A 14,849-nucleotide genomic window follows, 5' to 3' on the forward strand; every position below is an offset into this window, starting at 1 on the left:
ACCGGAGGAATGTCTTACTTGTTAATTATTCAGAAAATCAAATACAACATGAAAATTCCGTTTCGTTTATTAAGTTTTCATCGTTCAAGGCAATAATAATTGTTATGCCCGAAACGTTCTCCGCCTCAACTACTCGGCGCCAATTATAACCGAATTCCATTTTCCGCAAATACATTTCCTTAATTAAAATGAATAACGGAACAGGCGAATGCATTATAACAACCTCGCCTTTTGTCTAGCCGGGCAGCCTTTTTTAGAAAACGCCTACCCCCTCCTCTCCCCGCTACTTAATACTGTTGCCGGTGTTGTTTGCTCTTCCTTTTTTTGCCATTTTGTCTGAGTAGCTTTTAGAACTTTGATACTGTTTTTGGAAACTTTTTAAGCTCTTGCCTCGGCATCGATTCGAAAATTACGGCACTTGAACGGTTGAACGATTTTTGTAAATATTACATGTTAGATCACTCCTTGTGTATGTTAGATAGTAATATGTAAAATCTACGCGCCAATTTAGAATTACATACATCGTTACCCCAGTTATATACGTAAACAACTCAAAATACTCTGTTCTAAGATAATGGCGTTTGAAATATTTACTCAGATTCTCATTGGATTTTTTAAAGTAAATGTGTTTATTTTTTATTTAGTTCAATGTTTAGTTGCACCACAAAATGAAATGTTACATTTTATCAAATATTCAACCCATACATACCCGTTTATAATTAAATTAATGATTAATCCCAAAAAAGGTTATTCAATTTCATGAAGTTGAAGATATTTTTTTATTGAATTATAAGGAAAAGACATGGCATTATTAACTTAAAACCTTAAAATTTTGAGTAGTTTCCTTATATAACTAGGGTGTTGCTCTGCATGCCTTCGGAGATAACTGTATCTGTATCTCCGAAAGGAAGAAATTGAGAAAGGTCTTCAGACCCGTAGGTATGCGAAGTGGATGGCAGTGGCGAAAAGTTGGGGTAGGCTGTGGAGAATCTACATAAACGGAGCACACTATACTTTATATGAAAATGAGTTAGATTTTACATTTAATCACTTCTCATAATATGTAGTAAATTCCAGTGCAAGGAGTGGAGGTAGGCTGTTAAGATTCGACATTAATAGTGCACACTAAACTTTGTCAATCATACTTTTTTTTTTTTTATTGAACCAAGAATAAATACATTTTTCAGATGGTGCTTGTTAGTTTTTAAAGTTAAATCAAACCCTGCCTTATCCGAACCATAATAGTTTAGGTATGCTATGGGCGATCCGACAAAAATAGTGCACACTTTTTCAGTCATACTTATTTGTTTTCGTTAAATTAAGAATACATATTATTACAGATACAGTTAATAAACATACCGCCGTTACAGAGCCTGACTGCACTGTCGTCCGTCTAACTAAAAGTTCATTTAATGTGACACCGTTAAAAAAAAAAATTTACAGATAACTAATATAAGCATACTAACGTCAAAAAGAGCAATATAAAATAATTATACGAGCACCATAAATGTCATAAGATGTTATCATTAAACCGTTTTTTGTGGAGTCGCCGGCCGAAAGTAATACATTACACGCATATACCGTTAATTTAATCAACCCTTTCGTGAAATATTTTTTCACGCATCTCTGGAAGCGTCACGTCACACATTTAAATACACAAACATCCCCCGCCCCCGTTCTATTGTTTCACGATATTCGCGCACTCCTGTTGGATTTTGTTGGCTCTCGCACACGATATAATGTTCCGGATGAAATATAATATTACCTGTGCATATTATTTTTATTGTTCGTATTCGTTTTTACGATTCGCAATAACACTCGTAACAGCGCTGTTGATTTCACCTGAATAATACATTTTTGATCATTACAAGCTGTGGAATTGTTTTTTTATCCATCGAATATTTGTAGACTATATACCTAACATTATTATCTCTCGGTCCTCTGATTTTCTCAGACTGCCCCCCAAGTAAGCTCCTTGGTCGCTCTAGCGGGCTGACGCTCATCCTGGAGGCTACCTAAAATCACAGTATATCCAGATTATCAGGTTCGTACCGAATAATATGTCGAAAAAACTGCAGAATAGGTCTTAGGCATAAAGCCCACCAAAGCGGCGCTCGGTGCGCTCTCTACGAAGTAGGCCCCCTCCCACCCGCGCATTACCCTTCACCTATGTAATAAGGGGCACAAGAAGCACAAAATAATTATTAATATCAGCGTCTCTCATAACAAAGCAATAAAAATATTATTAAATTTCTCGGGGCTTGTAATTAATATTCACGATGACATCATTATACCAGCGAAATATTGGACACGCAAAAACTAAACAATGAGTTCACTGTTATTAATTAATGCCTTCTCGCCCGTCTATCGACGACGCTTCCAGAAGCGTGATTTTGCTTGCCGTGTTCAATGAATGGACTACGTTGTATTTTCGTTAATTCGTACCGCTGAGAAGCCACACAACGGTGACTCATGGGGCGGGCGGGCACAATGCGTCGTCAAATCCAGTGTGCGCTGGCGTATTTGATTACGTTGTATTTTCGATGATATACGCGCCACTTGTGAAATTTTGCGCGAGCGCCCCACTCGCTGCGTTAAGTGGGTTTTACGCCTTAGACATATTGTCGAAAGTCGTTCATTTATCTGGAGTCTTTGGATGATTGACTGATTCCCCATATTGTGTTCTGTCCAATAAATATGAAGGCAGCGATTCCTTTTTGCTCCCTTGTTTTCAGGGTCTATGGCTTGACACCATACAAAAGTTATCTGTACCTAATCTTATATTATATCAAAGTGTTGTAGGTAGTGATTGTTTAACACCCTTTCCTCTTATTTACTGCCTGAACCAAAATTTAAGCGAACCAGTGAACACAAAATAAGGGAAGTGGGTTACCTTTTGAGTACAGTGAAGGTACAATTCTCGAATGTGTAGAAACGTGTTAAATAATATGCTATTTTAAATAGTTTCTATCATAATATGCATTTAAGTTTGTCCCGTAAACAAAATGCGCATTGAATATTGGTTTTATTTTTCAGCGGTGTTTGTATTTCTTGCGTTATGTTCTGGCAGTTATTTCTAGAAGTCTTAAACCAAAACAGCTTTCAAAATTTTTGTGTATGGTAACTTGGCTTCGCATTTCAATCTTATTAATCTGTGAAACCAACTGATAGACATCACGTAAACTGGAACCTTACTGGGCCTATGCATATCTGCTTCTTTTGATCATGCAGGGTTCACAATTGTGTCTATGTAGAATGGCTAGCATGTAATAGATAATAAAGATCAACTATCATCTTACAATTTTACTAGGTTTGTGATTAATAATACATGTCAATTGTTTCTGAATGCGGTTTTAGGTGAACCTTAGAATAGTAGGTGAAATAATAAATTCTGTTTGCGTAATATGAATCGTAAAGCGTTAAAATATAAACCCAAACAAACATAAACATGACGTATGCGACGATGTTATGTGCGCGCCCTCGTTGACGTCCAACACGAGTAGAATGGAAACGGCGGGCGATTACTTTGTTTGCGGACCGTTTCCGCTTCCGGCCGCAGCGGAAGGAGGCTCCGTCGCGGTCGCCCGCCGAAGCCTTCTCTCCTGACCCCCGGATACACCTTTCACGCTGAAACACTGCCAGATCTCTCTCGGCTTACTGGCTGCCCGTTTGTTTATGTGTTCTCGTACAACATGTTGTTGTAGTTATAGATTGCGACAAGGAAGAATATTGCAACATGATTTCTGCGAATTTACCAATATTGTTGATTTTATACGCGCATTAACATTGGTACTGTATTTTTATTCAATGAACTTAATGTATTTGCGACATACGCGGCTAAGTCCAATTACCATAAGCTTTGGGCGTAGTCAATATCCGTATTGTATTGCCAACTGTCGTTGACGGGGTAAGAAAACATGCTAGTTGGCAGGAAAAAACGCTAGATTTTGTGAAAATAAAGTTGCAAGTAAATTTACTTATTCTACCAAGAACGAAGTCACTACCTTTCCTTTTCGCGTATCGAAAAAAAATGTCTAACAACGACACATTTTAACAGAAATATATTTCAAAATTGACAACAAATTCCTGTATTGTGTCAACGGCGTTCAAGTTTCGTTTCGTGTCATTCCGATAATCGTCAAACTGGTGTCACATACCTAAGCACTCATTAAATAATTATATTTCACTATAAAGCCATATTGTTTAAAAAATATATTCGGTAAACTTCTCACTGGTGTTTGCAATTGACACGGAATTTTGGAAAAATTATAACATTTTGATTTATGTAGTAGTAATATAGATATTATTATCATCTCATGACCAATAGCCACTCTCTTCCATTCTGGGATGTGAAAATATAAGGCATAATAATGACATAATATATCTACATTTTTTTTACAAAGATTGTTCAGACTAAGCTTCCGAAATATAACCGTTATTATTATTTCTTTTAACCCCTTCAATGCACGTGGACCCCTAATAAATCACATAACCGGCATAACCATTATTGAATCATCAACATATAAGTTCATTGTATCATGAAATTTGTCCTGTATCTATATGTTATCATTTTTTATTCGTCCTCATATTTTTTTTAGTATATAATAAGTATTATGTATCCTTTGTCACCCGACCAAAAACCACTCGAATGAAATTATAATAGAATATCGTCGGAACAGACCATGTTTGCGATGTTATGTAATCATGTCATGCTTAAGCGTGCGGAGGTTGCCTTGTTTATTTCGGCGTTGGAAATTAATTGAAAAACATGGAAGCAAGTTTTCTGTTGTCTTAACGTTTATTGTGTGAAACTTTCAAACGAGCTTTATATCATGTAATGCTCAGGAATAATTGGTAAGCATTACGGATAATATTTGTTGTTCTTTTCGTGAGGTACAACATTAATCGTCATGTTTTAATGCTATTATATCAAAACCTTTTATTTAAATATAAAAGTTTTTTTTTACAATATCATTTAGTGGTGAAAATCACACGTACCTATAATATAATTTTGACTAATTAATTTTAACCAGAATCTTAAGTTCGATAATGGCATAACTTAATTATTGTGTAGGATTATATATGTGTCGCCCAGAACCAGACTTGCCCAACCCATAATTATTCAGTTCTTAGATACTAAAATTAGTGTATAAATAGTCATAGATTATATATAGAATCATTGAAAAAATACTCAATATTGTTTCAGCAAAATACCTGATAACGTATAAACTAAAAATGGAAGGAAATAACCTTTTAATTCTGCGTAAGGGTGGCAATTTGCCTAGGGCTTACTCATCCAACTATATGATGTATCAAGGCCTGAACAAAAACTATGCATGAGTGCGACTGAGAAAGTATTCGGCACCCTTATAATCTCTGCGACACGCGCTAGAGTAAGATAAAAGGTCTACATATGTTTTCGTTTGTTTCCAAATATATCGCCGACAAATCGTGGTGAATCGCTTCAGGTAGCATCGTAGCTCGTGTTGCTAAATTGCTATTTTTTGTGTTAAACATAAAGTCAGTGGTAAATATTTTTAGTTAATTAAGTAGGAAAGATGGTTTTGTGTGTTGTATTAAAATATGGTAGCCGTACTGATAAGCAAGAAGATGGTATTACGTTTCATAGGTAAGTTGATACATGCTCGTGATAATTTATTTGTCTATTATTGTATATTTTAATATCAGTGACCTAGTGTTTCTTTAAAATAACTTAAATTATGGATATCTTTACCTAATGGTTGCATTTTGACCGCTTAAAAATACTATATAACGTAAAAAAATAGAAAATTATATTTAAATTCTGAGCGTCTAGTGCGAGCACTTTGGGCGAGCACTACCGAAATGGTCTATGGTCTCGAACATTTGTAGACGAATGCGTTCGCTCGCTCACAAACCAAACGCATGGCACGCAGCTTCATTTAGCAATGCAACGGGTGGCGTCTAGATGTATCTATAGTCTATGAACTATTTAGTTTTTTTGGGGCGCCGTAAATAAATCTTTGTAAAGCGTCATGAAACGAAAACTGACTCGCAGACCCGAATCTCACCAGCTGGGTAAAGTTCACACGTAGGTAGCTACGCATCCTACAAGTATGAGGTGTACATATTAATATTAGCCTTGTGGTTAAACGTCACAGGGTGGGTTGTGGTGCTGATGAATGTTGTGTTTCTATACGGCGCACCTTAAAAACCAATCCCCGTAAAAAGTCTGGTAAAATGGGTCGCTATTGTGGATAATCCATCGTGGAAAATTTGATTTTCCTACCGCTTTGCCTTTGCGGTTCGGTGGTGTAACGCTCATATTTCAACAATCGGTGCTGTTCAGCAATATTATAAATATGATAATATATCGTATATCGTATTGTAGGTTTTGATTGTGCGGAGTGTGTACTATTTTCTTATACTCCGTTTCCTTTATCATCTTTAAGAGCATACATAAGTGAAACGGTAAATCATCACAATACCATACTCAGTCGATATTCGTCAGACCGCAGTTCGTCACGCAAACGCTTTGGACGTCAGTATATCGTTATTTTTTTGTGATGGCGGCATAAAGATATATGGTTATATCGTGTAAAGATTACTAAAAAACGTTATGCCTGTACTCGAAAAAGAAAAACTGTCAATAAATATATTAGTATTATTACTAATATAACAATAAACATAACACTAAATGGACGCATGTTGAATATTTATGACAAATCTTGTCCGTGCGGTACGCCTCATTAGCTCAATCTCCGCGTCGCATAGTTACGATATTTTTAGACCATGCTCAGTTGCATCACAAAACAAATTGACGTGCTCACAGGTCGACTATCGCTCTCCGACTGGCAACGCGGCCGAAATTACGTCCCACATACTGTTGAAAATTATTTGCCGTTTCACTTATGTACGCTCTTAAGTTTTACAGATAAGTCTCGGCGTGGTATAGCTTATCTTCAGAATAAGGAAGAAAATACATTATATCTTATTAATTTATTTCTATGAATATATCTCTGATCATGATTTAACTATGCATGGAATATTATCCATTATTCGAGTAACGCCTCGAAGAGATGGTAGGAGTAGTCTAGTGGGTGTGCATGTACCGAGGCAATCAGCCTTTCTGAATTTTGCCCCATCGCACGAATGGATTTTCAATTCCCCAGTGGCCGGTTGGTAGTCCCATACCTAATTCGCACCGCAGATGCGAACCATCAATATTGAAGGGATGCGTGCATCACTAAAGTACAATGAAATATAACTGCCGTTCCAAAATCTAACCTATCTTTTGGCACCGACGACACTATTATTTTTCCCCAGGAAATTCCAAACGTTGTAGTGGCGAAAATGTAAGGCCATAAATTGATTGTTATCACGTCACGTGAACTTATAATGTGCTAGAACTATCGTAACATTCAATAATAAAAACTGACAACCTACAAAAAAATGTTTTTCTTGTTATTCATAGCTAGAGCTCCCATCGAAACCACTAAAAACAAATATACGTTAAATCAGTGGTTCCCAACCCCCGGTCCGCGGACCGGTACCGGTAACATTAAATTATTTCCATTTTAGGAATGGATCCGCGAGCCATTTGTCAAGAAACCAGGTGAATCTAGCATGTCTATGCAAGATGAAGATCAACTGCTGGAGATTGCAAATGACGGCGGCCTTAAAACTAGGTTTGAGACAACAACTCTGCCGGTGTTTAAAGTCATGGCGGAATATCCTGAGATTGCCACCACAGCACTTAAATCCCTATTGCCATTTCCGACATCCTATCTGTGTGATAATATAATACACCCACGGTGGCCGCGCGGCATAAGCGTTGGACTATCATGCCGTGGGTCCCAGGTTCAAATCCTGGGTCTGGCAAGTACAAATATTGTTTTTCAATATGTGTGTGAGTCAGGGTATGGACCTAATAGGTTGAGCAAGTGGCTGACATCCATTTCTCGTAAAAAAAATCTGTTAATACAAACCTCTACTCTGTGGAGGGCCATATTATGATCCTATTAAAATCGGACATGGTCGAAAAAAAAAATCTGTGTGAAGCGATTTCTGCAATGACTGCAACCAAAACAAAACAACGGAATAAACTGTACATAAACAACACACTTCGAGTGTCATTGTTTCCTATTACCCCCAGATGGAACAGTCTCGTTGCAAAGAAACAAGCTCAGGGTTCTCATTGATTTAGCGTTCTAGTGGGTTAAAATGTTAAAGCACTTTATATTCATTTTTTGGTGTAACTGTAGTTTATTTTGAAGGCATGTTTAAATACAATTAAATTAAAATTATTAAATCAAAACAATATAAAATATAAACAATCAACGTTCGCCCTCAGCGGGCCGCGGTAAAATTATCAAACGTTGGCCAGTCCGCGGCGATAAAAAGGTTGGGGACCACTGCGTTATATCACGTGGCTCGAACATGTTTTTACAGAAAATAAAAACGTTCTACCGCGCGTGAGTTTGGTGGTGCGACGCAATGACGTATTGGTGCGACGTGATACAAGTGAGGTAACTTCGGTGTGGTTTTGATACATTTTAATTGAGTTGCCACTTCATAACTTTGCAATCCAGTTTTGGATGAATATTTATTATGTAATTTATTCTAAAAATATTTTTTTACTTAGTTTATCTAAGTATTTATTTATTCATTACTTTGTGTTATATGAATACAAGTGAATATCATTGGATCTAATTTTATACGAGGTAATCAGGCAAAGAGGCGTATATAAAGTGCAAAGTTATAAAGCCAATTGAAACGACATTGCACACTTTTTGTCCTTGACACGGCATAATATTTCTAATTTAAGAGTGTTACGATAACTACTGTATCAACAAATATTTGGTTATTCAGGGATATCCAATCCAACTCGTGCTACGAATTTCACACTCCTGTCATTTGTTACCTGTCAAATATTTCGCGCGTATTTTTTACATATCGTTAGTTGAAAGTCCACTTATTATCACAATTGATCGTTTTGCCACCGTACAGCGCATAAAATTATACAATCTTACTACGAAAATGTGGAAAAAAAATTGAAAACATCTCAGATATACGTGGCAGTAAAAAAACTATAGATTGATAAGAGTGGAGGGATCTAGGGGAGGAGGCCTTCATCCAAAAGTGATGTATATAATTTAACTAGTAAGTAATTTGAAAACACCTCATATATATATATATATATTTATACTCGTACTAACCGATGTCAGGATCTCTGCAAATTTTAGTTATATTTCGAGTGCTTAAAGCAATGCTTAAAGTCAGACAACGTTATCTACAAAATAGTGTTTTTTTTTTTTAGATAAGTATCGTTATTTTACATTTACGGCTACATGATAGTCAAACAACGTTATGTCAATCTTTTCTAATTTCTTATTAAATCGTCAGTAAAGTTTAACGCTAACTACATAAGTTACCCTTGTTTTCATATTTTTTTAAAACTATCCCTATAAATTTTAACATCATCATAAGCAAGATAAATGTACAAAACACAATAAATTATAAAATATTAACATTAGGTTTTAAATAAACATTCCCCTTGTTGAGTTACAAGAATCTAAAATAAAGATTTTTGGCTCTCCTGTAAAGTTGCACTTTTGTAGATAGTGTTGTTTGACACTAAGCCCTCGATTTAATTACGTGCACTAGCTAATAATTTAATAAACTATATTTTTTATTCAACGAATAATTATTCACAGACGTGGTACCGACTCATACTACGTCAATGAAAGAGTCCCATTGATGCTTATGTGGCGAATTATACGCTCAGATTCCACATGGGATAATAAGATAGTTATTAAGGCTGTCCTACACTCAGTTGGCCCGATCGGCTATTACGACCTCCATTTTCACGGTAAGGAGCTTTCAGTAAATTTGCGACTATACGCTTGGCTAAAGTAACAATACATATCGTCGGTGTTTTGTAAAAAGGGCGAATCAACCAAAATGCTACTTTGCAGGAGGAGGATTTTTAACTTTTGACATTTATTTGTTTTTTTACCTGTAGATGATTATAAATATCTAACAAGTTTATAATAAAGCTTAGAAAGAGTACTGTCATTATAATAGGTATTATTATATATTATATTTTAAAAGGCCTAATATGTCACATTTGCTTTTTATTTCGTAATTTTAATTAATTTAATTTTAGTCGATTATCGTTTTTAAGTACTTTCCTGTAAAGATAAAAATTCGCCGTTTTTACACAACAAAGCTAGTGGGGTACATATTGTATTTTCATTAATATCTCGATTTCGCCAAAATGGTTGATTCGACCTTTTTACAAAACACCGACGATATTTAAATGCGAGTCTTGCACGCTATTATACGCCTTTCAAATCGAAATCGGCACGTATCGTTTGTCACTCCACAGTATATGGCCGTAGTGTAAAGACGTAATGAGCGCGACTGTTGAAAACGAAACGAGATTAATGTATCAACACCATTTTAAGAAACTTCATTTATATTATGCCTCATATTTACGTGTAAAACATTTGTTTTTAAAAAGGGCGTTGAAATTTACTTTATAATAACATAAGCTGTTTGACTTTTCCTTTTACCAACGCTCAGAACTTTCTGTGAAAAGATTAAAAGCTATATGCCGCCCAGAGAGATTAGACTAGGATTTTTCAGTTTAATCTAACTTTGTGAGGTTGAACTTTGTAGCTAGATGCATTGCAAGGATTATGATTAGGCTCCGTGCAGACTGCCTGGTATTTTTGTAAAAGCACTTGTCTCATTTATTACTTTAACTATCCTAATATAGCACAGCACAGAGCTTCACCGCAAAATGTGAACAATCCTTGTTAAAATATCCTAGATTAAAATCACATTAATCTCAAACAATTAATTACATCTATTAACTTCCAACATTTTTCATAGACTATCACGGCGATGATATTGAAATAGTTATATGCAACACAATTTCGTACTGTTATAATTTATAACCAATATAAAAATGATATTTTAAGCACTTGATAAAATAATTTTATATGTGAACAAAACACGTGGTGGAAACCAAAGTGATAAATCAGTTTAAAACAACTTTTAATCACTTCATTTGCAAAGCAGTCGCTCTATATAAAATCTTTTATTTAGCAAAGCGAAAAATCTCTTTTAAGTGCATTTCTAAAAATATGTCGGCCACATTAAAGTTATTTTTGGCCACGCTGTACTGGCCCCGGCTAGTGCATTTCGTGCAGCGATGCATTAATTGTATATTATGTATCTAGTTTGTTATTTTTATCTTTCATTTAGTTTGATCTAACCCGTTCTAGGGCATATACAATGAATTATTACTTTGTCTTTAAATATAGTATTTGATGTGACATGTGTATCAAATTCAATCGTGTATAACTTAAAACTTTGGGACATTAACACACATTTTAATACATTATCATCTCGCTAATTTGTTTCCTATATGAAAATGTCGATAATGAATCGTCAACAATTTGTATTGCTTGATTAAACTATTTATTATAATTTCGGCATTTTTTACAGTTAGATTGAAGATACAATATTTCGTATTTTAAATTAAAACCATACTCAATAACAAACTGATCTTTGGTTTCAAATAGTTGCAATTCATTATGCCATAAATATAGAGCAAAAGTTGTCGGTACAATTAATAGCAGCCAAAATAGTAATTTCAATGGCCCACAAGCCAAATAGAGCCTCGGCCTACTCAATTTTCTTCATCTATTCCTCTCGGTCTCTAGCAAAATCCTGTCAGTCCCATACACCAAGCAGCTCTAACCCATCCCGTATCCATCGATCCAGCGGAGCCGTAGTTTGTCCATCTTTCACTTCGCATTAATATTATAAATACACTTCCAAAAAATAAAGACATGCATATAGATATTTGATTGTTTTTTTTTCATGCTGTTATTGGTTAGCCTTGTGTTGTCAGTATAAAAGATGATGTAGGTAACTCGTAAGTATACCTAGAAGGTTTACATATTGAAATTTAGTTATAGATCATTTTTTATCTCTTGCTGATAATCAACGGCGAAGGGTGGAGGTAGGCTGTTAAGATCCGCCATAAATAGTGCACACTAATCTTTGTCAGACATACGTATTTGTTTTCATTGAAATATGACTACAATTTCCAGGTGGCGTTAAAATTCAATTTACTCGTCTATCTATAAAATATCTAAAATTATCCAATTAAATCATACATAACTTTGAATATTTTTGCACAATTTTGTCGTATCATCCATTATCTTAAACCAAAACTATTATGGTTTGGTATAGGCAGGGATTAATTGATTTTTAAAAACTATCCAACACCATCTGTAAATTATTGTAGTCTTATTTCAATAAAATCAAATACGTATGTCTGACAAAGTTTAGTGTGCACTATATATGATGTTTTTTAACAGCCTTAACCTCCACCCTTCGCTACTGCTGATAATAGTGGGTATCTATACTCACATGCCGCATGCGACCGCACATGCTGTCCACTATTGGTTAATTTTCTTTATTATAATTTATTACAGTAGTTTAAAAGATAAAACAGATTGATATTATTTGGGATTTTTTTGAAATATTACGTATAATTATAATCAATGCATTTATTTATTCAGATTTATAGAACATAATCGTAATAAATTAATAAGTTAGAACTGTATTTTAACATATTGTTTCAGCAAATGTAGTTTTTGTTGTTGCGTAATTAATTTGATATTCAAACCGTTTTCCTCTTATCTTCTTAAGACGTTTTTAGCCATAGGGCTAGGGCTCTGGCGTTTCTGCACAAGTATGCACATTAATATAATAAATTGCTTTCTCTGAGCTTAACTATCCTATTTGCAGTAAAAGTGGCATTATGATTAAATTCGTGTTGGGTGCAAGTAACTGCCACGATCTTCGAGAAAATGATTTCACTCTGCACATAATTATATTAGATATTGTAGCTAATAGGCTGCAATTTGCACTCTCAATAAGACTACCGTTGCAATAACCTCTATTATTTTTAGTATACGTCTTAATTTAAAGAGATTTCCGAATAATAAATAATTGTAAATGTCAATGCGGAAATAACGATATAAATCACGCTTTATGATAGCCAAAGACGAAAGCTCCTTGAAAATTTAAGAAGTCAACATTATCAGTTACCACTTAATCTTGGGATGCTTACAGCTCAGCCAAACATCAAAGCTTGTATCTGTATTTAAACGTTTCTGAGAGAATATAAACGGCTAGCATAACTTTTAATGCCACATGATTGATGCCAACATGCAAAACTATGTACCTTTTCATTATGAATAATATGTGTTTGTTGTTGTTTTTATACTTATGCAAATATACCTAGTGTATAAGCTAAATTAGCCTCAGCTGAGACTTCATAGTGAAAAGAAATAATCTGCATATAATGGACATACATGTACAGAGAGAATATTATCTTAAAGAGTAAATTACACGGCTGTCAATAGTCAGGTCGCAGCACTAAATTGTTATTTCATATGGTAGTGCTAGTTATTGCTTTATTTGTTCATAAATTGTGATTATCAAAATTTTCGATTGCATATTATATCATTGATATTAATGAACGTAATGTCATTTGTTATATATGAAATTATCATTATTTTCTACTAACAATTTGACACTATTTCATTCGAAGTATAAGCAATAATTAGCACTACGATCGAAATTAAAATTTTCGTATTGCGTTTAGTGGTTTTTATAAGGATCACAATATTATACATGATTTTTATTTTATAATACTTAAGGTGACGCATAAGTGAAACGCCAAATAATTTTTAACTGTAGGCGCGACGAAATTTTGGACTCGCTCGCCATTCAGTGAGAGAATGTCGAGCCAGGAACACGTCACTTTGCTGCGTGATGGCGACGGGCCAATTAATTCTAAAATCGTGTAAAGATGACTAAAAACGTTACCCATTTACTTTAAAAAGAAAACATATCAATGAATATATTATTATTGTTTCCAATAGAACAATAAACAGAACATAAAATGGACGTATGTTGGATTTATATGACGGCGTCATTTGCACCCGCGACCCGCAATCCGCGCATCGCCTAGCAACGATCTTTTTAGACCGTGCCTCAACTAATGCACGGCCTTAAGTCTTTTGCCGAGGCTTTCGTGACTCACATCCTTATAGAATTACTGCTTGCTGATCGTATATAATTAATTTTATATTATCATTTTTGGCTAACGCCTGATATAATCATAAGATATTGGCTTTGTTTTATGATTAATTATAACTTGTAATGATGCTAATATTAATGTATAAGAAATTAAAGAATTTATAATATATTAAGGGCTGAAAACGGTTGTCCTTAAATTTTGATGCTGCCAGTTATCAAAGGGTGACTGTAAAATTGCTTAGGTGGTAGATATTGTTATGTCTCGTAGTCAACCATGCTGATATTTATATGAGTCATCCCGAGTATGGTTACGGACTCTTCAGGTTTCTATGGATTTTGATTATTTTAATTGTTAATTTATTATTCATTTAATGTTATGATTTGTCTCATTACAAAATTGTTTTACAGTACCATGAAAAATATTGTAAATATTATTGTCTTTACTTGATTGTCTAGTGATTTATTTTGTGTAATTATGAATGTTTGCAATAAACCCTTAACTATTTGACGCACGTTCGAGAGTCTGGAGTCGGCGACCCGCGCGAAAGATGCCCTGCAAGGAGCCGACATTTACTCAGGATGCTGCACCCTTAAAATTGAATATGCCAAGGTAAGAAACAATCTTCTATTTCGCTATGCATACACTCGGGGTAATTTCCCCAGATATATTATCTTATTACCGCCATTCGTTGTGTATTCGTGGGGTGAAAATTTTATACTTAACCACAAATTCAATAAAA

The 14,849-nt window shown here is 34.7% G+C and overlaps 1 protein-coding gene across 2 annotated transcripts in view; it reads left to right on the plus strand.

Moving 5' to 3' along the window:
* The window catches only part of LOC147066763 (heterogeneous nuclear ribonucleoprotein L-like), a 651,714-nt gene that overhangs the window by 527,672 nt on the left and 109,193 nt on the right, over window positions 1-14,849 (plus strand). For both annotated transcript variants that reach the window (XM_085954180.1, XM_085954181.1), the window contains exon 4: window positions 14,623-14,719. In XM_085954180.1, the coding sequence (XP_085810306.1) occupies window positions 14,623-14,719 (97 nt within the window). The remainder of the gene's footprint in view (window positions 1-14,622; window positions 14,720-14,849) is intronic.

This window comes from Rhyacophila brunnea, unplaced genomic scaffold (assembly GCF_057557595.1).
Source record: "Rhyacophila brunnea isolate RB1 unplaced genomic scaffold, BYU_Rbru_1.0 scaffold_4, whole genome shotgun sequence".
Lineage (NCBI taxonomy): Eukaryota > Metazoa > Arthropoda > Insecta > Trichoptera > Rhyacophilidae > Rhyacophila > Rhyacophila brunnea.